Source organism: Anas platyrhynchos, chromosome 1 (genome assembly GCF_047663525.1).
Source record: "Anas platyrhynchos isolate ZD024472 breed Pekin duck chromosome 1, IASCAAS_PekinDuck_T2T, whole genome shotgun sequence".
In the NCBI taxonomy this organism is placed as follows: Eukaryota; Metazoa; Chordata; class Aves; order Anseriformes; family Anatidae; genus Anas; species Anas platyrhynchos.
Window position 1 is genome coordinate 111,306,295 of NC_092587.1, and position 27,034 is coordinate 111,333,328.

The 27,034-nt window shown below is 45.2% G+C and overlaps 2 protein-coding genes and 1 long non-coding RNA gene across 4 annotated transcripts; 1 reads left to right on the forward strand and 2 right to left on the reverse strand.

The window, feature by feature from the left end:
• Positions 1–125: 125 nt before the first annotated feature.
• SMIM11 (small integral membrane protein 11) lies at positions 126–8,536 on the forward strand. 2 transcript variants are annotated; one of them, XM_027449146.3, is made up of 5 exons: positions 126–222; positions 655–716; positions 4,716–4,821; positions 6,391–6,570; positions 8,341–8,536. In XM_027449146.3, exons 3-4 carry the CDS (start codon positions 4,801–4,803, stop codon positions 6,556–6,558), a joined length of 189 nt encoding a protein of 62 aa, XP_027304947.1. In that variant the 5' UTR covers positions 126–222; positions 655–716; positions 4,716–4,800; the 3' UTR covers positions 6,559–6,570; positions 8,341–8,536. The 2 variants fall into 2 exon arrangements, with proteins under 2 accessions (XP_027304947.1, XP_071882790.1); XM_072026689.1 differs by lacking the exon at positions 126–222 and adding an exon at positions 272–464.
• Positions 8,537–13,442: 4,906 nt separating this feature from the next.
• Positions 13,443–16,909, reverse strand: C1H21orf140 (chromosome 1 C21orf140 homolog). The gene has a single exon (XM_013094143.5). The coding sequence runs from the start codon at positions 16,480–16,482 to the stop codon at positions 15,721–15,723; it is 762 nt and encodes a 253-aa protein (XP_012949597.1). The 5' UTR covers positions 16,483–16,909; the 3' UTR covers positions 13,443–15,720.
• A 2,036-nt stretch (positions 16,910–18,945) lies between these two features.
• On the reverse strand, positions 18,946–27,034 carry LOC113842334 (uncharacterized). The gene is made up of 2 exons (XR_003494705.3): positions 26,358–27,034; positions 18,946–22,705 (listed from the first exon to the last, which is right to left on the reverse strand). It is a non-coding gene; the product is annotated as an uncharacterized lncRNA (long non-coding RNA).

The following is a 27,034-nucleotide window of genomic DNA, read 5'->3' on the forward strand; positions in this document are numbered from 1 at the left end:
TGTTTCAGGAAGAGACGCAGCCCCCCTTAGCACACATCCCCAGGCTGTGCAGAACAGCTCACAGGAAAACGAAAGCAAAGCCCTGCTCCTCGTGGAGCTTAGGGACCGGAGGAGCACACCGCTCCCTCACAAACTACACACCCTAAACCCTCGGCGGCGCCGGGCGCTGCCGCTGCTGGGAGATGTAGTCCCTCCCGCCCACAGCCATGGCCGCCCGCTGAGGTACGAGCCGCGGGGCCGGGGCTTTCCCCGCCGCCCTCCCTCCCTCGCTCGCCCGGCGCCGGGCAGGGGGCGGCGGCGGCCGGGCGGGACCCGCCGATGGCCGGGTCGGGGCCCCGCAGGGCGGCCTGGTCTACCCCAGCCCTGCAGCCGGCCCCGCGGCCTGCCTGTCCTCCCCGGGGTCGTCCTCATAAAAGGAGCTGGAGGAAATAAATCTAGCGGAGAGGGATCTGAAGCCATCGCTGGTTGCAAACGGCACTCGGGTGGGAGGGCTGCGTGGGGAGGGGGCGAGGTGGTGGCAGCAAGCGATGTGGCTGGAGTGACGGGGAGCCGAGGTGCAGATGTGCCACCGATGGTTTTGGGGGTTGGTTCGGTCTTATTTTCATCCGGGTGCCCCCACTGACACCTCCCGTCTGCTCTGTGCTTACTTTACAGTGGCTGGAGCGTGTAAGGAGCCGCCCGAGGAATCACTCGTATTTTCATTTCAGCTTCTTCAGGTATGAAGGTCTTATACGGCTTTGTGTTTGTGCTGTTCCTAGAGTTGGAGACAGGTTAGGAATTCCCATATTAAGTTGAATGATTACACAGGCCTTTTTATAGAGTGGTGTCTCGATCTATACGTACTCCTGCAGGCTGTAAGTGTGCACAGGTCTGTGATGGACTCTTAGTGTAGCACCTCAGGCTTCCACTTACCTCCATGTGTTTCTCAGTAGCCCTTGGGCTGTGTCATGTTACTGCTTTTTCCCTCTGCCCAGCAACCTCCCTCTTTTGAGGAGGCTCAATCCTGACTTCCAGATGCTGAGCCTGATGCATGTCGCAGCAGGCAGTGGTAGATCCTCCAGTGACTGTCCAGGTGGGAAGCGTGCATTTTGTTTCCTGAAAAACAAGCCTTAAAGAAAGCAGCAACAAGAGACAGGTGTAATGAAGTGTCACTTTTCTAGCTGAGGGAATATTCAGCCATCACTGTTTTAAATGCATCAGTTACCTTAAGTAGCTCGCTGCTTTCTGAGGCCTTCTGGCTGGTGACTTTTAAAGCTTTCCACAAAGTGAATAAGAAGGAGGCGCTCAGAAACCCCCAGCAGACAGAGGAATATCTCGAGTCCCATTCTGTTGAGTAGATGAAGTTACTGGCAGGCTGAGTGAGAAATTCAGCCAAGACAACTCAAGTGGGGCTGTGAGCACCCGGATGCCTGTGTGGAAGTTTTCTGGAGCATGCAGGCCAGTAGATATTCTTCTGCTGCGTAAGAAAACAATGGCGTGAGTGGCTGGGCTGTGATGTGGTTGCTGTGGTGGAGTGAAGCTATAATTCAGTGGCTGAGAGATCTGGATTCAATTCTGTGCTCCACCACAGACTTCCCATCCGACTGGAGCCCAAGTCAGTCTGTCCGGGGTGGTCTGTGTTGCACAACACAGCATTGGGCAGAGATCCTGGGGCTGGCATCAGCTAAAAGCTAGCTTAGGGAATTGGTGCAGCTCTCCCTGGGAGCTCGCTAGCTCTGCTGAGGACACGAGCCTCTAGTGCTGCATTGGTGACCCTGTCTGCCGGCTCTGGACCCAGCAGACCTCACAGCATTTGGAGCTGATGGAGGATTGCGAATACAGAGCTAGGGTGCATGGCACAGGCAGACTCTCTCTTCCCTTTCCTGTTTGCAGTAGTTTGATCTGCTTCACAGAGGTCTGAGTGTAATTAGGCTGGTGATAGTGAAGTGCAGTCACAGGGAAGAAGGCCACAGACACGTGTGAGAGTGAAGTCATTTTATCCTTGCCCTGCATAGGAGCATATGAGTATGTGATGGATAGATTATGAAGTCTCTGGCAGAGCTTCAGGCAGAGCCTAGTGCTCCCAGTTCTTTCTCACATGGCTCAGCATGAGACCTTCTTGCTTCTGAGCGAAGGTAATAGTGACCTTCCATGGGGCCCGCTCTCCTGGTAGTGCTGTGTTTGTTAAGGGAGCCTGTATTTTCTCGGGGAACGAACAATGCCTGACTGTAGATGTGTTCTGAACTCCTATCTTTGCCTTATCTGCCTCTGGAAAAGGCAAACACGAAACTTCAGCTGTTTATTTGCCTGCTTGCTTTTAAGATATCACAACCTTGAAAGTACAGTGTCTGAGCTTTTTACTTCTGAATTAACAACGTCAGTGGTAACAAAAGTTACTTTTCAGCGGGAAGTGAATCTGTCCATTTTCTCTTCCACTTTCTCCTCTCCACCCTATGTCCCAGCTCCACCCTTTTTTTTTTTTTTTTTTCTTTCTTGGGGTTTCAGCTATATTTAATAAGGTCTGAATCAGGATGGAGATCAGAAGAGTCAAGAGGAGAAGTGGGGAGAAGTGTATGGCCACTGGAGGCTGGTGGCACAGGATGTGTGAATGCAACAGGGAGAGAGTGGTGGCTTCCCCACTCAGTTCCAGCTGCAGATGACACTGTAAGGACAGCCCACCAAAAGTGTCAGCTCTCACAGAAAGCATTTTAGACTAAAACACCGTAGTTCAGAACAAAGGGAGAATTTCTTTGCTTGCCTTGCTGTGTGACTTCACTGCAGCTACTCCTAGTAGATATACAATCAAAGCAGATTCAGGCTTGTGTCTCAGCAGAGCGGAAATATTAAAATGTTGTGCTGAATGTTTAGATAATCGCCTTGCAAACAAGCATTTTCAGGAGTGCACACTGTGATACGCGTTATGTGCTGCTTCTCACCAGTGGGACAGTACCCTACAATCAGACCCCACAGATGGGCTTGCATAACGTGTGCTGAGTCAAAACCTTCTTCTGTACATAAAAATCACTAAGACTCCATTTTCAGCATCATATCCCAGATGCTGGCATGTGTTTGAATGGCTGAATTCATGCCTCTTTACAACGTGTTGCAAAATTGATTCCAACTGAGTCACAGAATTTAAAGCAATTTAGGAGAAGAGTGAAGGCTGTGGCTGATGATGAAGTCCCCACTGAAGTCAGGGTTTTGAGATGAGGACAGACCACTTGGGCAGTTCAGCCTCTTCACATCAGGCCAGGCTTGTATACTTTGGGCTTCCCTGAGAAGCATGTAGCAATCTGGACCATGCACTGAGAACCAAATTCTGCTCTGATGGGTGATTTTGGCTGTCACCATCTGGACTTTTAAATTTTATTGGCCACTGAAATTCTGGAGGAAGCATCAGATGTTTTAATGCCTTTTTTAAATTATTATTTTGAAGGTGAAACACTACTGACTTGTTATTTCACAGCTACCCTGACATTTTATCAACACGACAAGGGATCTGCACCACTCAGGGTCAGCACAGTAAATACAGAATGACAAACAAGTTGGCCACTCTACTGCTCAAATATAGTTAGATTTTGGTAACAGTGGCTGACCTCACAGCTTCTGATATTCCTGACTTGAATCTGCCCTGGTGGGATATAATCCTGGAACACCCCATGATGTGCACTGAGCCATGTGGTGTGAGACGGGCTATCACCTCCAAGCTTGGGAATGCTTCTCTGAGGGCTTGTTTAGGATAAACAGAAGGGCTTCCCTCTGCTACCTGAGCAGTGTGGCAGCTAAGGATGCCTACCTGAGCTGCACAGGAGCTGCAAGAACATTTCCTTGACTCCCTGTTTGTGAAGATGGGTCAGAAGCGGCTGTTGAGGTGTGGTGGTGATTTGCTCAGCCCAGCTGCCAGTAAAGGTTTTGACTAAGCCTTCCTCCTGCTTTCCAATTGTGACTCTGCTGTTCCATATACAGGAAATCCCTTGGGGCACTCAGGCAGGGAAGTGAGCTTAATTTGAAATCCAGCAGCTGAAACGGCGTCAGCACTGCTGGAGCAGCAGCAGAGACCAGAGGGCAATGTTGCAGCTGTGTACTGCAGCCTTTGGCATCCCCTCGGGTGTTTCTCAGTCCCAGAGTTCAGCTCTGAAATGTACATTGCCCACCTGAGGGATCTGCTGACTGGCTGGTTCTCTGAGGTGTTGCTGTGAGCTGTACTGAAAAATTAATTTAGGAGCAAACAGGAGAGAATTGGGAAATGGTACCATATACCAGGATCCATTAGGCATTCAGGCTTAGAACTGGGCATATGGGCTTAAAAATTGCAAGAAGCAACTCTGGGTGTGCTTCTGTCCTCTACATCTCAGCCACCAGTGAGGCAGCTCAATGTGCACACACGCCAGGCTTTTGAAAGCAGCCAGCGCTGTGCTTTCAGTCGGGCAGCTGCCGGGATGTGCTATGTGGGGTGAAAGCACAGCCTCCCCTGTGCACAAGTGCAGCACTTGCCTGGTGCCCGTCAAGCCCCTGTCCTTCAGCAGCACCCCACATGGACATTGCTCCTGTCACTCAGCCCCAAAAAGACCCACGAAGGTCATTGCCAAGCCACGTGGCGCAGATACCCTGCTGGGCGCTGGGCAGCAGATGAGCCCCTCAGAGAGGTGCTGGGTGGACATGCCAATTAGAAACAGATGGGTTAATTCTTTTTTTTTTTTTTAATATCTATTTCTTTTAATTTCCATTTCTTCAAGATGCTTCTGCCCTGGTCTGTGCCTTTAGAAGTGTGACGCTCGTCGGTGCTGGGTGCTGGACAGGCAGGATCGGTCCGCAGCCAGGATGGTGGCGTTTAACTGGAAGGTGAGGATGTTTCACGTTCATAAAGCAGTGAACTTCTGCTCTTTCAAGGAAATGGATCCTAGATGTGGTCTTGTGTTTAAAGGTGCTTCCCTTGCCTAGGTGAAGGTGGCTTAACCACCGCGCTGTCTGCACCACAGGGTCAGAGGAGTCGATGTTGGTGTCCTTTCCTGCCAGACACACTTGCAGGTTGGGGCATCACACCTTGAACCTGAGAGCAGTGCTCTGCTCTGCTCACCTCTGCTCCTCCTGGCCTTCGTCTTTAGGCTTTTCTCTGGCTGTTCTTTCCTCAGCTCTTTTTGTTACTAGAGGATGGTTTCTCCGCTGTATCTTTTAGTACCTTGGGGCCATAAGCACTCTGCGGGGTACGCATGTGAAGCACGGAAATGTTTGAGCAAGTGCCTCATGCACTACCAATTTTAACATGTTCAATTAGACCATTTGTCATAAAAGCAACGCTAACCACAAGCCTTGGCTCTACCTCTCTGGTGCTGGAGAGCTGCAGTTTAAAGAGATTGCCACTAAAAATGATGTTTTTAGCAAAATTAGAATGGAGTGGCCTGATGTCAAAGGTAGCATGCAGCTTGCGTTCTAAGAGCCTTTCATTTGCAGACTTTAAAGGCACATGCTAATGGAGTGTGGATGCAAGGCTTTTTAAAATTCAGTATTTGACAATGGCCAAACAGCTTTATGAGGTGCTGGAAGGCCTTCTAAGGGTGCAGGGGGGCTACTGGGAGGCTTGCCAAGGGAGGACTTACACTGTGAACCTACTGTGCATCACTAAAAAGCTGGACTGATCCTGCTGGCCAGGTGGCTTTTTGAACCAGTGTGCTGGGAAATTCATGTACCTTCAATATCCTTCTGGAATTGACATCTTTCGCTGAGCGCCTGTGCAGCTCTCGTTGTATTCTGACTTCAGAGTTACCATTTGCATCTTATTTTCCACTCCATATGCACTTACAAAGTGTGCTTTTATAACATAGAAATATGTTGTGCAATTTCTCTGGTTCCAGGCATTAAAAACTCTTGAAGCTGGATAATTGGAGGCTGTGTCCTTTTTACTTCTGTGGTTCAAAGGGATTTATCTATACCTTTTATACTTGGGCAAGTTAATTGCTAAACTCCCATGGATTAAAATTTCTAGGAGGACAGAAGTACATTCAGGAACCTTATCTTGACAGCTGATACGCATGGTTCCATCAGTCATATCAAAATTATTCAGAAGCATTTTATCTTTTATAAGCATCCTAAGATACCTAATTCTTTCCTTTTTTCAGCTCCAGCTTTTGCCAATACTCCATTTCCTGTAACGAAAACAAAAGCAACAAAGACCTGTTCAAAAGAGTTTCATATGCAAACTTGAGTAAAGTGAGCCTGTTTTTGCCCTTCCCCCTGGGCTATATACCTAGTCTAAAATTCCCTACAGAAAAAAAAAAAAGTGTCAACAGAGGAACATTACCATTGCTTTGAATAATGCCATTGCTCTAGGAAGCTATATAGCAACCCTGTAGAATAATTTTTAATTGTACAATTGTTCCAGTAACTGCTTAAATATATTGTTTTGTATTTCAGGCTTTGGAGAATTTCCCACTGCTGATGTACATTTTGGCAGCTAAAACGTTGATTCTTTGCTTAGCGTTTGCTGGCGTAAAAATGTATCAGAGCAAAAAAATTGAAGAAAAATTGAAGAGGGAACGTGAAGAGAAATTGAAAAGAGAAGCAGAGAAGAAGGATGATTGAAGAGTCTCTCAGGTATAGAATTTATTTGACATCCTGGTGTTTGATAATGACATTGCTATATTAATCCCATTATGTTTTGGCTTGGATACATTTGGATTGTGCAGTTAGAACTATTACAGTTATCTGAGTCCTTCTAATACTTGCTTCCTGTGGTGCTTCAGTTTATTTACACATCCAAATCATGCCCCATTTTTGTAAGAAATGCAGTTTCTACCAAACAACTTGTCAGCCATTGTTTGTGGCTTAGGGGATCTTAGCACAATATTCATTTTCTGTTCTAAATCACCTTGAATTTTTTATGCCCAACCAATTGCACAGGAAGTCCTGATAAACAAAGAAATGGTTGAATTGGGGCAAAATTTGCATGAGAGACTATGCCAGACAGAATGATGTGTTAAGACCCCTTGGCCTTAAGTCACGTAGTTAAGATAGAAAAGAGTCAGCCATTCCGTGTGAGTTGAATACATGACAAATTGTTGATGGTTCAGCCTAAAGGGCCAAATCTCATGCCACGAAGCTTCTCAAGGTAACAGAAATGCTGCAGGTTATACAATGTAAGACCCATCATCCATACTTCACTGTGAAAAATGGACATCCTTCTGCATAAAATGCTAAATGGACATAGCTACATTTCTAAAGTTTGGGATTTTCAATCCCCATGTTGGATTCCTTCCCACTATTTTGAAAGTTTAAGCAATCATTGCCTGATTGGATCAAATCCATTAGCAAAATGAGTGTGGTTTAGTTCTGAGATTATGTTCCCAGGCTTGCTTGATATGTGACTTTTGTATCAATTCATTTCACATTTCTCTGTTCTGAAGCAAAATGGGAATTCTATTCCTGCCTGCCCTTTGTAAACTCAGTGGGAGTTTGATATAATGTTACTCTTTACTAAGCTAGAAAACTTAATTTCCCTTTTTGAGGTCATCACCTGACATATGAAGAGAGTTTCAGTTTTTAGAAATGTTTACTAGTTTTGATTTCAAACCTATCACTGTCTTATTTCATGCAACGGGGAGTGGAAATTGTGACTAGAAATGGGGCCTGGAAATAACCATGGGAACAGAGCGGTTCACTCACATAGCAAAAACCAACAAATACAAAGGTGTTTTTCAGTCCCCTGTTTACATCATACTGAGGACTCGTGTCTGGGCACACTTGCCATTTTAAATTCTTTCTTAAAATCAGTTTAGCTAGCCACAGAAAAATGTGAGAACGTTTTACTTTCAGCTTAGGCTGAGTAAGTCGGACAGTGTAAGTTATATGAAGTTTTAGTAATAAACAAATGGGAGATGGGCACAAGGGCACGCTGCCCTGTGAACGAGCAGGCCTGCTGCTTTTCATGAGGAGACCTTTTTGTGCTCTGTGTGCAGCCCTGGGCTGCAGAGAGTTCTGCCTGGCAGAGCCCATAGCCCAAAGGATTGCTGCACCAGGGTAAGGAGCTCATTCCGCAAGGCCTGTGGGTCTGGTGTGTGTCGTTGACCTTGTTGAATGACTGGCATTAAAGCATCCCTGACCAAAATCTTCTTGGTCACCCAGAATGGCCCAGCAGAGGCCCAGTCTTTCCTAAATTCTGCTGTCTCTAGGACAGTCAGTGTGTCGTTCTATAATGGGTCTGTGGGAAGGGGTGAATGCTCCTGCCCTAAAAATGTTCTCCCGTGTCAGCACTGTGGAGCTGTGATTAGCTCCGATTGCAGCGTGCCACGTGGGCAGGCAGATTTAGCCCATGTGCTGCTAGCATATCATGCCTGCTGTTCTCACTGCTGTTTCCCCACCCTGCAGATTTTCTGACACTTGGCAGCTTGCTCGGATTCCTTTCCTGGGAGAACGAAGGCTTTCCGTAGATGAAGGATGTGTCAAAGGAATAAAACCCTCAAGAGTAACATTCACTTAAACTGTATCTCAACTTTTTATACGTACAGCAAAATATCTAAGCCTCTATTTATGCAATAAAAAACTTTGTAAAAAAAAAAAAAAAGTAATGGCCTTGGTTATTGCTTACTCAAATGCTACACTGGAGCTGCAGGGGAGGAAGTTTTTAAAGATTAGCTGAAAGCAGGAGGCTGGTTTTGAAGAGATAACACTGAGTGCATCATGGATGTGTGCAGGGTACACGGAAAGGCAGAAGGAATTGGGGATGTTTCTGTGCAGCTTCTGCAGACCAACTGCTTCCTGCAGGAGTGTAAATCTTGGACTTGCGGGCCTTTTATTAAATCTGGATGAACAAATCCAATACAGCCGATTTTCAGGGCAGGTCTTTTTCAAACCACTTTCCATACCTGGGATTTACCTTAGGATAACGCAAATCACAATGTCAATATGAAAACCTTTGGTGAAGTTTAATGATAGGAGGTGTCTTGTATTATTTCGCTTTGTATAGTGTCTGAAGACTGTGTATGGCTTACTATTTGTTACTTGGCCTAGGAAATAGAGACAGTTTTTTTATTGCCATTACTAGCCATTCCTGCATGTTCAATAACACCAAATCTTGGAGGGTAAGCTAACTTGGTCATGGTAAGTTAATCAACAGAATAGTTTTTTTTTTGCACAGAAATAAAGTTTTAGGCATGTGTAGCAATGGCAACAGATATGTTTGCCTTCACGTTTCCATTATAAAGCACTTTCCAGATCCTTGTATCTTGTGGAAGCGAAGATGATGCTGAAATCTGACAGTGTAGAGTGAAGAGGAGGGGAGAGCAGAGGTGGAGGGCCCTTGGAGAAGCCTTGGGACCCCAGCAGGACATGGGAGGCCTCTGGTACAGCTCGCTCCTGCCCTCTCCCTGTGGCTGCAGGCTGAGGTGCCTGGTGTGGTCACGCAAGGATGCTCTGCTGCAGTGCCCTTTTCACAAGCGTTATCTGACTGCGTGTGCAGCTGGCACGACTGGTGCTCAGGCAGCTCTTGGTGTGCTTGCGTTACTCACCATCAGCTGCAGGGATTTTTAAAATCTCACTGTTCATGCAGTAGCCTTGGTGACCAGGGAATGCAAGCATTGCAGAAACCTGTTCCTGGGATAGATAGAGCAGTATCTTTCCTAGGGCAGTGTCAGGACTGCCTGGCAGGAGAATTTTCAGTACCATTGTAAATCAGCTGTTTTCTTCCACTGTCTCAGCAGTCGTCTATGTATGCAAACATGGGACTGAGTGGTAATTTAATTAAATGGCTCTGCGGTGTTTAGTGAGGACAGACTCTTCTAACCACTTCCATTAAACAGCTTTGAGGGAAATTGTTGAAGGAAACACACCAAGAAGTTTAGCTAAACCACATGCCCAAACCTTAAGAGGAAATTGTCAGGGTTGTGTAGTGTCTTCCAGCCTCAAAAGCAAGCAGCATGTTGGCTCCGTGCAGTCATCGTTTGCCTTTGAATATTGGCCTCACTAGATTTTTTTGGAATCTCAACCAGGAGTAGATTTTTCTAGTCCAATAGTAAGAATGCTGTGTAGTTTGTTTGTATATTTTAACTGAAAGCAGAGCTATTCTCCTCTTCAATACAGCTACCCTATAAGCAGAACCAAAGGCACACAATCTCCCTTTAAAGCAAGTCATTTAGCATCAAAACAATTGAGCTGAAGACTGGTATTAAAATCTGGGGGAACATAGCATGCTAAACACGTGCAGGACTGGAATTAACACAAGGAGCCCCTTTTTTGTTCCTGGATTGAACATGGACAAAAAAGCAGTTATGAGGAGTCTCCTCAGAAGTGCTCCACATCATGACCTCTTTGCATCCACAGCCATATCTGAAAACCTGTTTGTGTGTTTAAGGCTTCAGGTCTGGTTTCAACCTGGATTTTATTCTTTTTTTCCTTCATAGTAGCAATACAGTCTAGGCAACCCCTAGTGCTTGTAATGGGTCTGGTCTCATAGCAGGCTGATATCCTGGAGGTTCAAAAATTAGAAGAGATCTTATCTGTTCCCAAATCTGAACCATTTTTTCTTCTCTAGTATATGTGGACAGAGACTTGACCAATGCTATGAAGGCCAACCAAGGAGAACGTACCTGTGTTTCCTTTCATTGGGTAGGTTACAGCAGGTTTCTTTACCTGTGGACATTGTATGTGCCACAGTGGCAGCCTTGAACAAGAAAATATGCTGACACTGGGGGGAGACAGCAGCTCAGATTTGTTTGTTTCCTGTTCAGAAACCAGCTGGGGATCTCGAAGCCTGTTTTCTTACTGAAAAAAAAAAGCATTATATCATTAGTCTAGGCAAGTTTACAAGGGGAATAGAGAATTCATCTGAGTTTCTGCAAGCAAAAGGAGGAAGCAAGAAGAGAGAGTCTTGAAGTGCAGTGTGCATGAGTTTGCAGCTTGTTGGACAGCAGGTAGTCTACACAGGCTTCCTTTGCAGATGTTCCCGTCTCAGAAAGCGAGCTAGGTCACACTCTTCTGGTGCCTCCGGAGCTACAAATTCTTTCCTTCACCCACCGTGTTCCCCAAAATGACTCTCTTCAAAAAGAGCACTCATGTTGTACAGATGGGCAACTTAATCTTAGGCAGCACCTCACTTGCACGGGTGTTTCACTGTTGGATGTTGTCGCTGTCAATACTGCCCAGTTGAAGAAGGCTGACAAAATAATTGTTTAAAGCTTTTAGTGTTTGCATCGTTAAGCTTTCTTCTGCTTACATGAAGGCCGTGTGGTTCTAAACAAAAGACAAAATTCTTGCGAGGTAATAAATTAGCTGTTCTAAATTTAAGGAAAACACTAAATATTGAACAGATTCTGAGAGAGAGGACTGAAGTGGCTGCTGGAACAAGGCTCTTCCAGCACAAAGGAGCTCAGCAGTTGTGGGGTCAGTCAGAATCTCTGTCAACCTGCTGACTTTTGACCTGCCCTGGCCTAGAGGAGCACTGTGACATGCTCTCAGCATCCATGCCAGCTCCATCGTGGGAGAAACCAGTAGACTAAACTGACACACACCTCTCTTGTTTCAGCCTTCACCAGGCCCAGTTGTCCAGGGTCTCCCCAGAACTGCTTCCAAAGACACATCTACTTGCTGCATCCTCTCCCTGTTCATTACCTATTTACTAACCTCAGCCTTCAAGTCAAGTTTAGGGAGAAGCTGACAGACCTCACTAGAAGAACCTGACCCCTGTGACAGTCTCAAGTCTGATCACACGGAAGATGAACCAAGCTATATGGCCGTGCAAGTGTAAAACCCACATGAGTGGGTGGAGACACATCAAGTAAAATTTCTGGAACCTGTGTTTACATCCCCCTTACCCCCCAACATGTGCCAGAAGTCATTTCCAGAAAAGGATAGCTGTAAGTGGCCACCTGGTTCAGGGACTCAGAGGTGGCTGCGTGTTTGCACACAACCTACATCATTACACAGCTTGACTTTGGCTATTCGAGCTGGTTCGTTTTGGCTACTGGAGCAAGCTCAGCATATCGTTTAGGCTCAGCTGGACCTTGACGGGCTTATGTGTGAATCAAACTTCTATCGTGGGTATAATCAGAGCACCAGCTGCCTCTTTTCCACTTCATAACAGGAGTACCTGATAGCTGCCAGAATAGTTATCCCCACATCAATGGGCTACTCATATGTTCCTGTAGAGAAAAAGTTTGTTTGGGCACAAATAAGTGATTAGGCATGTATTCATGTGAATCTCCATATGGCATCAATTTCTCCCACTTTGAATCTGATAAAAGAGCTATTGAAAATATCTGTTTGTAATGGCATCAAAGGCTGTGTCTCACTGGGAGACTGTTTCCAGTCTATCCAAAAGCTCTTGAGATGGCTGTCACAGGGCGAAGAACGTGTATGGCTGCTCCCATTCCATCACTAGGAACATAACATGGGTGTCTTTTTTTTTTTTATGTCATTTTTTCTTCCTCGATTTCTTCATACTGGTTGGTTTTGCTCTCCAGTGCCTCATCTTCTGTTTGTGTAGCACTTTTCCAGTCCTATGGCTCTTTCGATTTGGTGTGACTCATATTCCTCTGGCCTCATCACTGACTTGAGGAGGCTTAGAGCTAGCCAACAAGAAAGGTCAGACACTGACAGATAAGTGGCATGTAAGTCATATTAACGAGTCTGGCCCTTATGTATATTTGTTTTCTAAAGGGTTTTTCTTCTTTTGCATTTCTTGCATGGAATGTTGTCCCTGCCTTCCTTCTTCTTTCCCGTGTGCCTTTCTATCTTCGTGTGATCACTTCAGCGGTAGGTTTCAAGGAACAGGATCACAGGGGCAGAGGCTGAGCTTTGAAAGCTGTTGTCTTTCCACTGCCTGGCCAGCCTTCTCCCAGGTCTCGTGCATGGCCTGAAGTGTGCTCCACTCTGCCTACTCTGTCCATGAAGCTCAAATCTTGTGTCCCACCATTATATCCTTGACTTGGGTCTCTGTAGGCTCTTGGCCCATGTGCATTTGCCCCATCTGTGCTTTGGGTTGCAGCATATTGTTAGGACAGTAGACTTGAAAATAGGGAAGAAAAAAAAAAAAAGTGCTTTGAGCCATTCGTTACAGGCCTGCTTCATGGACTGGAAGAAAATAAAAGTGTGTTGGTTTTTTTTTTTCCTTTTTTTTTTTTTTCTTCCATGAAGACAAGGCTTGGAAAAGCATTTAGAAGTAATTAGTCAATGAGACATCATGAAAATTCAGGTGATTTGCATTCCAGCTAGCTTAGAAGAGAGGGACATCTGTTATAGCTGCCTCATCAACATACACATTTGCATCTGCCTCTCTTCTTTATCCAAAGATACTTTAATCGTGTTATTCTAGTGGTGTGTTTCAGTCACAGAGCTGGGAATGGGAACAAAGATGTTTTCTTTGACATCCTGCGATGGCCAAACACTCTGGGCCTCAATACAAGAGCTACCTAATAAAATAATAGCTATTTAAAATCCTACCAAGAAGATATTGGACTCATGCATGCTATTTCAAGTGCTCTTGAATGAGGTGCGTGCTATTTGGTAACATCCTCCTATTAGATTGTTTAGTCATATGTTAAAGGAATTGCTTGTCATCCTAAATTGCCAGTTGAGTCAGAACTGCATGAGCCACAATATTTTTCTTCAGTACAAAGCGCTACAAAGTTTTTTAGAAAACATGGGCTGTAATTACCCTTATGCAGCAGCAAAGGGGGAGGGAGGAAGAAAGAAGAGGACTCATCTCAGAGGATTTTATACGAAATACCAAAGTTCATTTGGTTTCAGACTTAGTTCTTTTCCTGCCCACAGGTTTCCATTCACTTTAAATATGACTGGGTAGAAAAGTTTCACCAGCCCTCAGCCTCCCAGGAGAAGGCTGGGAAGAGTGAAGGTGTTTGGCGAGGCCTTCTCAAACCTTCCTGCTCCTTGGCAGGGAAAGGATGTTTTTCCTTTGCTCTCTGGATGATGTGCCATCAAACACTTCTTTCCTCATGCTTGCTTTCAGGAAGGCTTCGCCCTCATTTTACTAAAGAATATGAAATAGGGAAGACTGATCAATTCCTGTCAAGAAGTTACTTCCTTACCGTTCTTCCTCGTTGCTGGAAAGCCGGTGATTCTGCACCTGGTCCCGTGGTCCCCACTCTGAATTACAGATGGCAGCAGACACACCCTAGCAGCACCTAAGTGTTGCAACGTAGCCCTGAACCCACAGTTGTGTAAGCCGGGGGCAGGAGGGACCCATAGGGCTGAGCTGCAGTGGGGAAGCAGTCTGGGGCTCTGCTCTGTTCGTGTTTGGTCTTGCTGCTTCTCATGTAAATCCAGAATAGAGCAGTGAAGTCATCAGATTTTTCACACCACTTCATATTCATTGATATTTAGTGGCAAAATTCCTGCTTCAAGCCAATATGAAGTTTTGTTCAGGACCGTGATACCGTGACAATTGAAACTTTCCTGCCTCTCTCCAATCTCTTCCCTTTTCTCCCCCACTGCCCTGAATTTGAAGCACCTTATTTTCCATTCTCTGCTACTTCCATGCTTATAAAAATGAACAGATGTTTTTGCTGATGAACACGACGCTGAGAAAAGATGGTTATTTTCCCCTGTATATTCATATTTCAGCTTTAGAGTATGATATGAGTAGATTCTTCTGAAGGTAAATGAGACTCCCTGTTCAGATATCTCTCTGCCACACCAAATTACAATGCTCATTTAGATAGTTTCCACACACTGTAGAAAAACTGCACAGATTTTCCTCACTGTATTGAAATGTTTTAGTGAACCTGTGAATCATCTTATAACTTATTTATGTTTTCATGGTTTTAGTTTTCTGTCTTAAAAGTACACAGTAAACACATGCAAAGTAATTGGCGACATGGAGAAAGTAAATTGGGAGCCACTTTACAAAAACAAGAAAGTATTCAATGAACTTGAAAAGCAACACCTTTAAAACTGATGTTAAGAAGCACTACTTTTCATCACTCGTAAGTAATCTTTTGAACTCAGTTCTGTGAGAAATCATTGCATCTCAGGGCCTAGCAGGATTCAAAGAAGAGTGAATTGATGTCATGGATAAGGAAAATCTGCAATGATGAATGCCATATTTTATCCTGAGAGACCAAACTACTCTTCATGCTTTTAAGCCTGAACCGACCACTAATTATTAGGCTTCAGAAAGGAACTTCCCTTTTAAAAAAAGATTTACCTGACATTGAAATGTTTATTGCAGAGCATTTCTAGAAGCAAGGCACTAGGCGTAATGAACTACTGGGCATAATGAGCTGATAACAGATATTAATGCCTATGTTATGGGCAAGGCACAATAAATTCTTCTGGCTTCCTTAAGCTGTGGTCTCTGCCATCAGTCATGGTCCAGCATATTCCCTGTTCAGGAGGAGATCTTCCATGGGGGTCAGAGATGGGATTGACCTACAGATTTCATTTTGCAGCCCAGTCTTTCTAAAAATTGAGGATATTTCTGTCTGTGGCATGGTCTGAAGCCTCCCATGTCAGAGGAACGTATCCAGAAGGCAGGCTAACCTGGGCCTCAGGCATGCTTTAGCCCATTTTGCAATAAGGCAAATTAACTGTCCCTTCTCAGTGCAAATATGGAACTAGTCCTAGTCCTGGAATACATCTGAAATGTAACATTCAAATTTAAAATTATCTCTTTTATTAGCACTATTGGCATGGTGGGTTGTTTTGTTTTAAGTTTATATCCTTTGAAGGGAAGGGCTCAACAGAGCTGGAACCATTATCAAAACACATTGGAGGTGTGACTGTAGGAAGAACTGTTTAAGAAAATGTGTCAAGGTAGTAGTTTTCCCATTTCTTCACTCTGTTAATCGCTACCTTCCATTTGTTTGGGGTCATCTTCTCTATTCCTTTAATAATCATGTCACTGAAGAGGATGCACCTATAGGAGTGGGTCGTCTCAACAGACTTCAGGGCAAAGTCCTTCCTGTTGTTTATAATAAACCATTTCAAAGAAGACCAAGCAACATCCATTGGAGACAGATAGCTGTAAGATGAAGGCGCGACAAGCAGCTCATGGCCATTGGCTCTAGCAATCTTAGGGCAACACTTAATGCCAGACATGTAGATCACTGGTGGAACTGGAGGCAGAGCTTCTGTCTCCTGCTCCTTGCCATCTTTTGCCTCAACATGTGTCAGCTGCCTTTTGTCTCTTGTCACAATTACGCATTTCCCATAGGACGTGGTCAGAGAATCACACAGCTCCTGGAAGACACCATTCTGCTGATGGACAGGCAGTTCATCTCTTAACAGCACTTTGTACCTCCAGGGCACCCACCCTTGGCTGCTGCCAGCGTGAACGAGTGTCCATACTGGCCAGCGCAGGCTGGCCTCCTCGTCGATTTTTTCTCCTGTAATAAGACTTTCTGAAATATCTGTTTCCCCTAAAAAAACAGTGTTGAAACCATTAAGCTGCAGAGCCCTCAGAGCTCTTAAATACTGCAAGCACTGTTTCTTTGAAGCGGCATCAAAGCAGCCCCTGGAAATTACGTGCCTGAGAAGCGGGTTTGTGAAGCGCTGCATGTTGGCATCTCAAGGGACAGAGAGTTGGAAGGGGTAGGAAGCCACCGAGCTCACAAAGAACCCGGTTGCCCTGGTGGTACCTGTGGTGTCACACTCAGCCAGCAGCAGCCCTGGGGCTTCCAGGGGGCTGATCAGAAATAACCCAATCTTGGAAATCAGTGGTCCCATCAGGCTGAGGAGGATGCAACTTATCAGCGAGCCTGGATCCCAACACCGAAGTCATGTGTATGATGTCCATCATGTACAGCCTGCCCAGTTTCAGGCCCTGGAGGGGGAAGAAATCACAATGCCTTGGGCATTGCTTCAGGGTGATATATTTTCAGGACTAATCTGTTTTTTAGAGACCTTTAGCTTTCCACATTGTGCACCCATTTCTACAGATGAACCCCTGAGGAACCTGCATTGAGCCTGACACCAACACCATCCAAAGGTGAGCGGCTCCTTTAGAGCAAGGGAAGTGATTGTGGGAGGGAAAAAATTGCTCATGCTGTATTATTGAACACACACGTGAAGACTACCTTGACCTGCTTGGTTTCTTACCTCTCCTTTCTCCTCCCTTAGATGCTCACACAGACTTTTACCTCAGGAACAAGCATGGCAGTAGCAAGACTGGTAAATTGCTCACACTTAGCTGTACCTACAAGGCTGAGAATGAAAGGTGGCAGCAAATGAAGATACCCCATAGGACAGGTCATTCTCTCATAGGACAGGACATGTTCTCTCCAGAACATTTCTCCTCTTAACACCTTTCCCTTAAAGCAGTGGGAAACTGTGAATTCAAAATATGTGTGAGCAGGAATGTAGGGGCTAACTCAGCTGTCTACATGCTCTCCTTGCTGAGGTAGATGAGTGGTGGTCCACATCATGTTAGCACCATCACGTGGAGATCAGAACTCTGGAAATCTGATATAAGATTGTCCTGTCTTCAACTGAGATAGAGTTAATTGCCTTCCTAGTAGCTGCTACGGTGCCATGCTTTTGCTTTAGAGAAAAAATAATGCTGATAACACACCTGTGTTTTACTTTACATTAAGCCTTACATTAAGTAATTTATATTACCTTACATTAAGTCAAGGACTTTTCTGCTTCTCACCCTGCCCTGCCAGCAAGGAGGCTGGGGGTGCACCAGGAGCCGGGGGGGACACAGCCAGGACAGCTGGCCCAGGTTGACCAGAGGGGTGTCCCATGCCACACGCATCGTGCTGAACAATGAAACTGGGGGGAGTTGGCTGGGGGGAGGGTGTTGCCAGTGCTTGGGGACTGGCTGGACATAGTTGGCTGGTCGTGAGCAATTGTGTTGTGCACCACTTGTTTTGTTTATCCTTTTTTTTGGCAAGGTGGATGAAGGAGGCTCAAACCAGCCTTTCAGCTTGTGAGGCCTTAGGCATGGGCGAGGTCTGTTCCACTGTATTTTGGTGCTGTCCCAGGAAGACAGTGTCCCTCCTGGCCTGTCAGGTGACATCACTGTGCTCTGTCTCCTTCAGCCCCTAATAAAATTGGTCTGAACCTAAGTGGTTACAAAAACACTAACTATGATGCTAGTCGCTGATACCGAGACCAGAGGGATGAACTCTTCTCATTTCCTTTTCAGAGGATTTATTTGAGAATTGGATTCCCCTCTGCTCCAGTCAAGTATATGGCAGAAAACCATCTGTTAACCTGCTTTAGAAACAATTGTTTATGGTTCCAACATCTCAATACTATTAAAAAAATAAATAAATAAATAAAAAAACTTGGGCAGCAGACATAAGGCAGTAGGCTGACATAAAAACACATATTTTATATTCCATGCTACATTTAGTCTGCTCTGTTCCTTTTTGCCTCTTTTCCCTCCCAGCCATTGTCTACACAGACAGTGAGCACTTTGGGTCAGAGACCTATTTTTCCTTTTGCAGTTTCAGACTTGTGACATTCCCTAACGTGGCCACACAGTGCAAAATGCATGGACATAGCCCCTGCCTTGAAGTGCATCTAGGATTTGGGAAAAGACACTTCCAATTGTTACCTCATCCTTCAAATATTGAACCAGAGCCTTCTCCTCTTGCCCTGCTGCCCTGCCTGCGAGCTCTGCCTCTGGCAGCAAGGCAGTGCCCTGAAGGTTGTGGCTGGGACCACCGTCCTCCTGGTGCACAGCCGTTGCACCTGACACCCCAAGCACACTGCACCAGATGGGGGTGACTGCCCCCCGGCTGCTATGGGCATGGGTGGTGGGCTCAGAGCCATGTGGAGCACTCCCCAGGGATGCCCAGGAAGGACGGTGAGGCCTGACCCCCCCCTTAACAAGCTTTTTTGGTGCTTTCTGGAATTCCAGTGTACCACTTAGCTAAATGGCAAATTTACCAATTACCCCTGAACAAAGTCCCTATTAATGAGGCAATTAGGATACCAATTATCAGTACATACCAATTACCCATTTCAGTAGTAATTATGTGATTAGGTTACACTCACCATGTTTACACAAGCTAAAAATCATCACAAACCCTTTATTTTAAAATACAAAATGAAAACATAATGAAATATGGAACATAATGAAATACACATAGACAGTAGGCATGATGTTAGGCAAACAGTGGATGTTTCTGCTGATGTGCTGTATTAAGTACAGCAGCTTAAATTAAGTTAATCTAACATTTTATATTTATCTATATAAAATGTAAGTACATTTTTTTTCCCAAAAAACAATATTTGAGAATATTATTCTACAGGAAATCTGTGGTGGCTTTTTTTCCAGTCTTGTGTGGAATGAGGAAAAATAAGATTATTTTTTCTGACAAATACCATGCCCAATTTAAATAATCCATTTTTCCTCCTAGCTGTCTGATGAAGTCCTGAACACTAGCTAAAGTCTCACTCGAAAGTCTGGTATCAAAAGAGAATTTCCAAAGGTGTGTAATTATATCTCTCAATCCACAATGGAACCAACAAGAGAAGCACTTGCCAAAATCAAAGATGTCCTAAGGGTGGAAACACAGAAAAAAGTGGAAACTTCAGAAAATAAATTAAGCTCATATCTCAAGTAACAGTGCCAAACTCCTCAGAACAGAATTAATACAACTGCCAGAGGTTTCCCACAAAGATCTGTGATGCACCTTGTGAAAACTGATGAAATTTGTTTTCCAGCATTAGGGATTCTCTGCAAAAGTTGACTTTAGCAGCTTTCCTGTTGGTAGTATCAGAGACACTGCTAAGCTGAAATACACAGCCACCTTTACCTGGAATGTGTATGAATGGGGCACCTTTAGGAGAAAAAGCTCTTATATTTCATTGTGGAATTTGTATGTACACACATTTGCATCTCCTTGAAGTGAGGAAGGGAAAAGAAAAGGAAAAGTGTTTCAAAGTGCACTGGCACTTGACCACCTGGATGAAAAACAGAGGAGCTCTGCAAGGCGGGACACTGTAGCACTTACAAACCCTCCAGGACCACCAGAAAGAAGGAAATATGCTGCCCCTGCTCAGCCAGAAAAAGGGGACAGCACCTCATCCCTATTGACCCACCACGACCCAAAAACATTTGGGAAGACTGCCTTCCTCATGAGTATTTCCCAAGTCAGTGGTGATGCAGAAGCTCCCTCAGCATAGAGGTTGAGATGCACTCAGGTGGCACTTAGAGCTCATGGTCCCACAGACATCCAGATGGAAGGAACCTGGTAAAACACCCCTCCTGGAGAGCTTTCCTTCACAGAGAACAGGGAGAGGATCACTCTTTTGATCTCACCTTGAGTTTGCAGGGAGGCAAATAGTACTTCCCAGGGCTTTGGAGTTCACCCTCTAGCCTGGTGCTTCCCTTGCTTCAGCCTGTCAAGAAAAGGAGAAGCCACCGCTAAAAGAGGTGAAATTTCACTGCACAGAACCTCATGGGGGTGATGGATGTTTGAAGCATATTTCTAATACTCGTGAAAATGAGTGCACAAAGCAGGAGGAATTGTCACCACTGCAAGGAGACAGGCTGAAGTCTCTTCTCAGTGCTGGCAGAAATTGATCCTTCTTCAAAACTGACTGCAATATTTGCCTTCTTGTGGAAAATACACACACTGAGCAGAAGGAACAAATGGAACTGCAAATGTTTTTTTCCACCTTCAAAACACCTCTCTCTTTTTTTTTTTTTAAGATCTGAATAGCTGAGCTGCAGTAATGGGAGCGTGGCTACCAAGCGCAGTCAGGAGCAGTGAGCATAAATAGTGGATCCTGGCTCCAGCCAAGCAGTTATTAAACCAGACACGGTGATGAAGCCAAAGGTAATGGGGTCCAAAACTATCTGAACAGCCTAATTGGTCTCTGCTGGAGACGGTGTCTGGGGAATATTCACCTGTCCAAAAAAGGACACGTCTGTGTTGGAAAGCTGAATCTCTGGAATTCAAGCAAGGAGTGTGGAAAGCCAAGAGAGCAGTGTGGATTTCATCTTGGCTATCAGCTGGGAGTATCAGCCTTGGAACGTGTCTTACGAGATCAGGCTATGGAAATTCCCTTTAAGGAGATGGACCACACGAAGTAAATCATTTCCAGGCAATTGGCCTGGACCAAACGGTGGCAAAACCCATGACAACAACACTACATCATGGCAGCAAAGGATAATTTAAAAAAGAGCAAAATTAAGATACAGGTTTAGTAATGCCCTGTTTAAGAAAAATTAGAGAGGAGAAAAGGGAAGGAATGTTTTTTAAGATACTAAATTGTTGAGAGCTTTCTTCCTATGAATAGCAAAAATCTAAAGCAGCAACACAAATCAAGCTGAGTGGAGCCAGCAACGCCACCCCCCAGGCACAAAATTTTATAGGGTTTTATAGGATTTTTGCAGCTATAACAAAATGTCTTCATGTTCTCAGAGTACCTGCACCAGCAGTTTCCAATCGTTTTGACCTCCAGACTCCAGAGATTTTTCCAATGCATGCACTGATAATAGAAAGCTGAAGCTCACTGCTGTTTGTCTCCCCATAGCTACTGTCCTGAACCCCTGTGTGCCAGGGCTCTGCAGGACATGGGATGAACAACCCTGAGCTGTGTGGTGGGTAAACCACTCCTTCTTGTGTTTGCTGAGGCCAGGAAGGCCCTGATGATGGCCAGGTAGGCCCTGTGATGGACCCTGGAGAGACATCAGGATGTCTGGGACCACCTCATTGTCATCCTGAGCTTTTGTACAAGTCCAACGTGCAGGAAGAGAGCTGCTGAGAAATGCATGACCACTGTCCAAAACCCGCTGCAGACCAAGCCTGCCAAGCGAGCACACAAGTACAAGTCTCACGGGTCCTCCATGGGTCAGCCTGTCACCACCTCTGGTGCCCAGCATGGTGAGGAGTGTGGATGAGGAGGTAGCTGCTGCTTCTTCTGCTTGCAGAGCACACACCCAGTGGGCTCACGTGTAGCTCCAACCCCTCCACCACATAAATAAACAAATAAAAATTAATAACAGCAAACAGGCACCACAACGATGCCCTAGCTGGAAGCGTACTGGCCCTGCTTGAAGCAACAGCATGAAAAGGAAGAGCTTCCATTCTCCCGAGAGGCAGGTTATAAAAATGCATGATACACGCAGCCCTGAAGGAGATAGACCAGTAAGGACGTGATTCCCAGCCTCTTCTCCAAAGGCCTAGGGCTGAAATAACACAGGTTGCACGTTGCACTTGTTACCTTCACATCATTCATGTGGGAAGCTTGCATGAGACCAGTCTGCTTCTTTCCTGGCACAGCTCCTCCTTTCTTGCTTTCATGAATGAAAAAAAAGTTATTGCTGTTTGAGCTCCTTATGCACAACAGAACAATAATAATAAAAAAGAAACCATTTTTATACATTCCTCAGAACTGCATCTGCACTTGTTGCCTCAGGCCCAGTGTTGTATTTACCATCCTGCCTTTGTAGCTCCAGTAAGGCAGTGCTGTTAATGATAACAAAAGTGTCTTTGCTCTCTGTTCCTGGAAGCTCCACCTTGCTTCTCTGAGGGTTAATCTTCCCAGAATAGAGATAGTCAATGTAATTTTCAGGCTTGCTGGAAACGATGTTGCTGAGCATCATGACAAACAGCAGAAAGCCGAAAAAGCCAACGATGATGAGGATATAAAAAGAGGCCATTATCTCCTCTTGCATCTCCAAGGCCGGGTTGCTGTAATTATTGAAGCGTGGGGTCTTCTTTTGTTCCACAAGCATGTGGAGTAACTCCGGCACAGCTGAACTGCTGTTTGTGTGGTTGCTGAAAGCCATCTTCCGTTTCCACTCTGGCTGCAAAAGCTGAACAAAACAGAGCAAAAGAACCAACTTAGCAGGCTAACGCACTCCTGTCCTTCATGTCTTCTAGCTCAGGCCTTACACACTTTCCTTTGCTGTATAACTATCTGCTTTTGGCTGTCCTGTAGCTGCACAGCTTACATGCATGGAGCTGCTGTGAAAGCCAGCAGGAAATCAATGCAGAAAACAAGGGAATTAAACACTGCTGCCACCCGCACGAAAAGACGTGCACACACATGCTACTCCTTCATGCTGGCTTTGTTTTGCTGGTGACGTAGCATCCAAATCAGGACATGTCAATGCATAACACTGGTGATTCCAGTGACTATCCCAAAGGAAACAGGACGGCTCACTCCGAGGTACCACCGCAATGCAAACAACAACAACACCGAGGCGAGAGGAGGGCAGAACTGGTGTTAAGCTCTGGCTCCTGAGTGGAAGGGCCATCAGCACTAAATCACCCACAGCAGAACATGCTGAATTGAAAAAGAGCTGTCGGGAGGAACTAAATAAATCCAAATTTATGTAAGTTTGTTATCTTGCTGAGAAGGAAATGAGAGAGAAACAATTTACTGCCAAATTACATTTTGTGAGGTCGTCTTCCTTTTCTTTATGAGCTTTTCTAAAAGTTTTTTTTTAGCACAAGAAAAACTTAACACATTGTCTCTAAGCAAACCACAAAGTCATTCTATTTTCAAAAACCTCAAGATAAAAAAGTTTTGACTCCTTCTCCCAATTCCACATCCAGATAATAAGCTTTTTCTTTTGGCAGCAAGAATTTTCCAATTTTGATAAAAATCTATGGGTAATTTTTGGTTCTCTGAAATCCCCTTCTTTGGGAAGTACATGTTAATCTTAGAAAAGCTTTGTGTAAATCTGCCTGTAAGGTCTTGCCCAGCTGTAAATAGAAGCAAAGAGTTTTATCCTGAATGTGTAGCCCCACTAATTTAGTCATTCACTCTCCGTGTTGCTGTTTTCACTGCTTTGCAACTAGCACTGGTTAACCTGGGCAGCTCTCCTGTTGGAAAGGCTCTGTACAAACTGAGGATGCAACCCCATGTATTGCAATAAAGAGATCTGGGAATTAACAACACCTGATGATCTGACCACTTCCATAAATATTTTCAATAAGCTATTTAAAGAGCTAATTATGAATAACATTTTCTGATGGACACTCTAGCAAGCTCCCTCAGAGCAACTCCGCCTGTCGGTCACCCAAGAGATATTTGGTAGGATTAAAACAAGCGTAACCCTTGGAAAAGCTCATGGCCTGGGTCAGGGCACCCATCATCCCCGTCTGGCAGCCTCCCTCCCTTCTCTCTCCAGAGCAGGTGATGGATCTTTTCTGCTTGTGCTCGCACCAGGACGAGCACTGCTCCTGACTCAGGGAAGGCAGGCATTTCCTCTCTGTCCGGCTAGGATGAGCCGGTCACCTGAGTGCTGAACCACTGATCCGGTGTCTGAAATTGTCTGAACATCCTGGATAATTAAGGCTGGCTATTCCTGGTTAGGTTTCCTCCTTCTTGCAACTATTATCTTCTAATGAAGGTGTTTACTCTGCTGGCTGGGTGGTGACTGGCGTGCCTGGCATCTATTAATAGCCAGATCACCACTGCAAGCAGTTACATCAGTTGAGCACAGAGGTTATGTGGGACCCATTCACAGAGGCACACAGAGATTTACAACCACAGTACAGGAACTGGAGACATGCCCGGGGAACATCAGGAACTGCAACAAAAGCGGGTGTTTGGGACCACATGGTTCATGTAGTGTACAGCCCTTAGCTAATCAAGATTTTTCAGTCTGTACAGAAAAACAGAAAGGCAAAATTCACTCCAGATTCCAAGACAGATGCAAGAAAACTCCCCATAGATTAAAAAGGGTGTTTGGCAACATCTGCTTGCCTGTGGTAGAAATTGGTGATCACGATGCTCTGCAGAAGTGGAATGTGTCCTGGTGTTCCCCTTCCAGAGAGGGAATGGGGCACAATGTGAAGAAAAGTGATCTATGCCTCAACAGTAGCTATTTTTACTCTGAAAAAAAAATATTTACTGAAAGTAGATTGGCTTTCTGATAAGATTTTCTTTGTTGCTTCCACACCCCATGTATCAGTTTTGTGGCTAATGCCACGATGAGTGGCAGTGCCTGGAGAGGAGCAAAGTTCAGGGTTATACCATTTGCCCTTATTCTGTTTCACAGGCAGACTTTTTAACTTGCTGCAGTAAGGGGAAGGACAGGCTGGATGGACCTTCCCTCTCACCTTCTGGAAGGTGACCTCAAGTTGGGAACCACAGCCTTGCTCTGCCCTCCCTGTCCCTTGGCACAGGCTCCCATGACTCCTGCCGCCACAGGAGCAGGACTGGTCCTTTCATGATGCATACAAATTGCTCGGCTTCAAGATTTAATACAAAAGCACAGTGCTTTTTCACACGGTTCTCAGACACTGCCTTTGAAAGGATACAGTGCTTTGTGCTCTAAAAAGTGCAGCTAGCTAAACATCACTGGACTGGCACTTAAAGGGTCTGCAAGCATGGGTATCACTGCGACACGTGCTACCTCACCACAGTAAAATCTTGCACATGCAGAAAATTAGGGGGGGTGGATGTATATATGCATTTTTAATGCTTTTCTGTACAAAATATGACAGGAAAAAAAAACAAAGGTGTGAGTACTGATCCTCAGAAAACAATAATGAAAGGCTTGAGGCAAATGACATAACAAGCTGAAAGGGCAGATTATCACTTGTTAACTTGAACAGCCACCACATTGCCCTTAGGCCAGGCAGCAGTACAGTGGGATTTTTTAACCAGCAGGTAGTGGGGGCCAAGCGCGAGTGCATCATCATGGAAAGGCAGAACCTGAGTTCACCCAAAAGTGAGAAAGAAGCCTAGGGTAAGGTCTTTGGTGGCAACTAGAGAAGGATTAGTGACTGCAGTTGTGCCACACCAGGCCTCTAAAAGAGAAAAAAGAGGTTTCAGGTGGTTTTGTCTAAATAGGGCTGTGTGTCACAGGTCTATGGACACGTGTACCCTCACATCCCCCACACATCAGCACCCCCTCAAGACTTCAGCCATCTGTACGGAGACCTCTTCCCCACCCTTGCGTGGGGCGCATAGGTTAGGAATCAATCTTTCCTTCCATGGTGGGACTCATCCCCTTTCTACCCATTCCCCTCTCCACTTTTCCATAGCCTAGAGACTGTTTTTTGTCGTTGTTGCTGTTTTTTTTTTCCATTTCAACTTTTTTCTGTATATGTCCAAAGCGGTGTCCCACACACACCAACCATAAATACACACTATCACCTGTCTCATAAATTGGCATATGTCCGTGAACAAAAATGCACACACACAGATGTGCGTCCACATACTTCTTTCCCTACACACACAAACAAACACTAAGATATAAAAACACCCACATATTACACATGTATAATGCCATATCTAGGAAATTTTCAAAGAATGACTGGTAGCTTGAGTGATAAGCAGAGCTGCTTTTCAGAAGACAGCACCTGTGAAAAAGAACGATCTAGTAGATGTATCCAAAACACTGGAAAAAAAATGAAATAAAAATTTTAAACAATGCCTACTTATCACTACATAGAGGAAGACATACCAAGAGCTACGAAATGTTGTACCTGCTCGGACAGCTTACTTACATGCAGACTTGGCTGTGTCTGGGGAGCAGCACCTCGTTCAGCTGTCAGGCTTGTGCCCAGCTGACCAAAGCATTTAACTATTTAAGGAGCATAGGAGAGGAGTGGCCTCTGCTTCTCGCCTCTAGCAAGTAATCACGGGCACATTATGCACGAGGGAGTGTCGCCAAAATAATGTGGTAACAGGATACTACGGGCATATCAGGCTTGTAGGCAAGTGGTCATTTGTGTTCCCTCATCTTGCAGAGGATGAGGATAGTGTTGACCAGGACTCAGTTGCCTCAATACTGGGCAAAATAAGGCATGAAGGCCATTCCAGGCAAGTGCTTGTTGCTGGACGGAGCCCATGTGAGAGAAGATGTGAGCCTGGGGTGATTTTTGGTTTTGTCCAAGATCTGTCATTTGAAAAGCCAACAGGTCTCAGAAGTGGGAAAGAAAGTCCCTGTTCCCCCTCGATGTGTTTGGCTGATGCCATCTCATCATGTCAGAAGGAAGAGGCTAGGCAGTTATGTCTGCTCGTAGTACACACCTACAGCCCTGCTCTTCCTGCTCTACCCTTCTGGTGAAAGGATGGGGAAAGAAAGTAGATGGGAATAGGAAAGAGGATGTCAGATGAAGCAACCTCGTTATCTTTCATCTCGCATCCTCCTGCCACAATGTCTTATATCCTGTTCTGCCAG

What these genes read in the sequence shown, in the direction of transcription:
- SMIM11 (XM_027449146.3), top strand. Translation starts at nt 4,801, where the DNA reads ATGGTGGCGTTTAACTGGAAG. An exon ending in TGGTGGCGTTTAACTGGAAG is followed by an intron (nt 4,822 to 6,390) that starts GTGAGGATGTTT and finishes TTTGTATTTCAG; the next exon opens with GCTTTGGAGAATTTCCCACT.
- C1H21orf140 (XM_013094143.5), bottom strand. Translation starts at nt 16,482, where the DNA reads ATGCAGCGCTTCACAAACCCGCTTCTCAGGCACGTAATTTCCAGGGGC.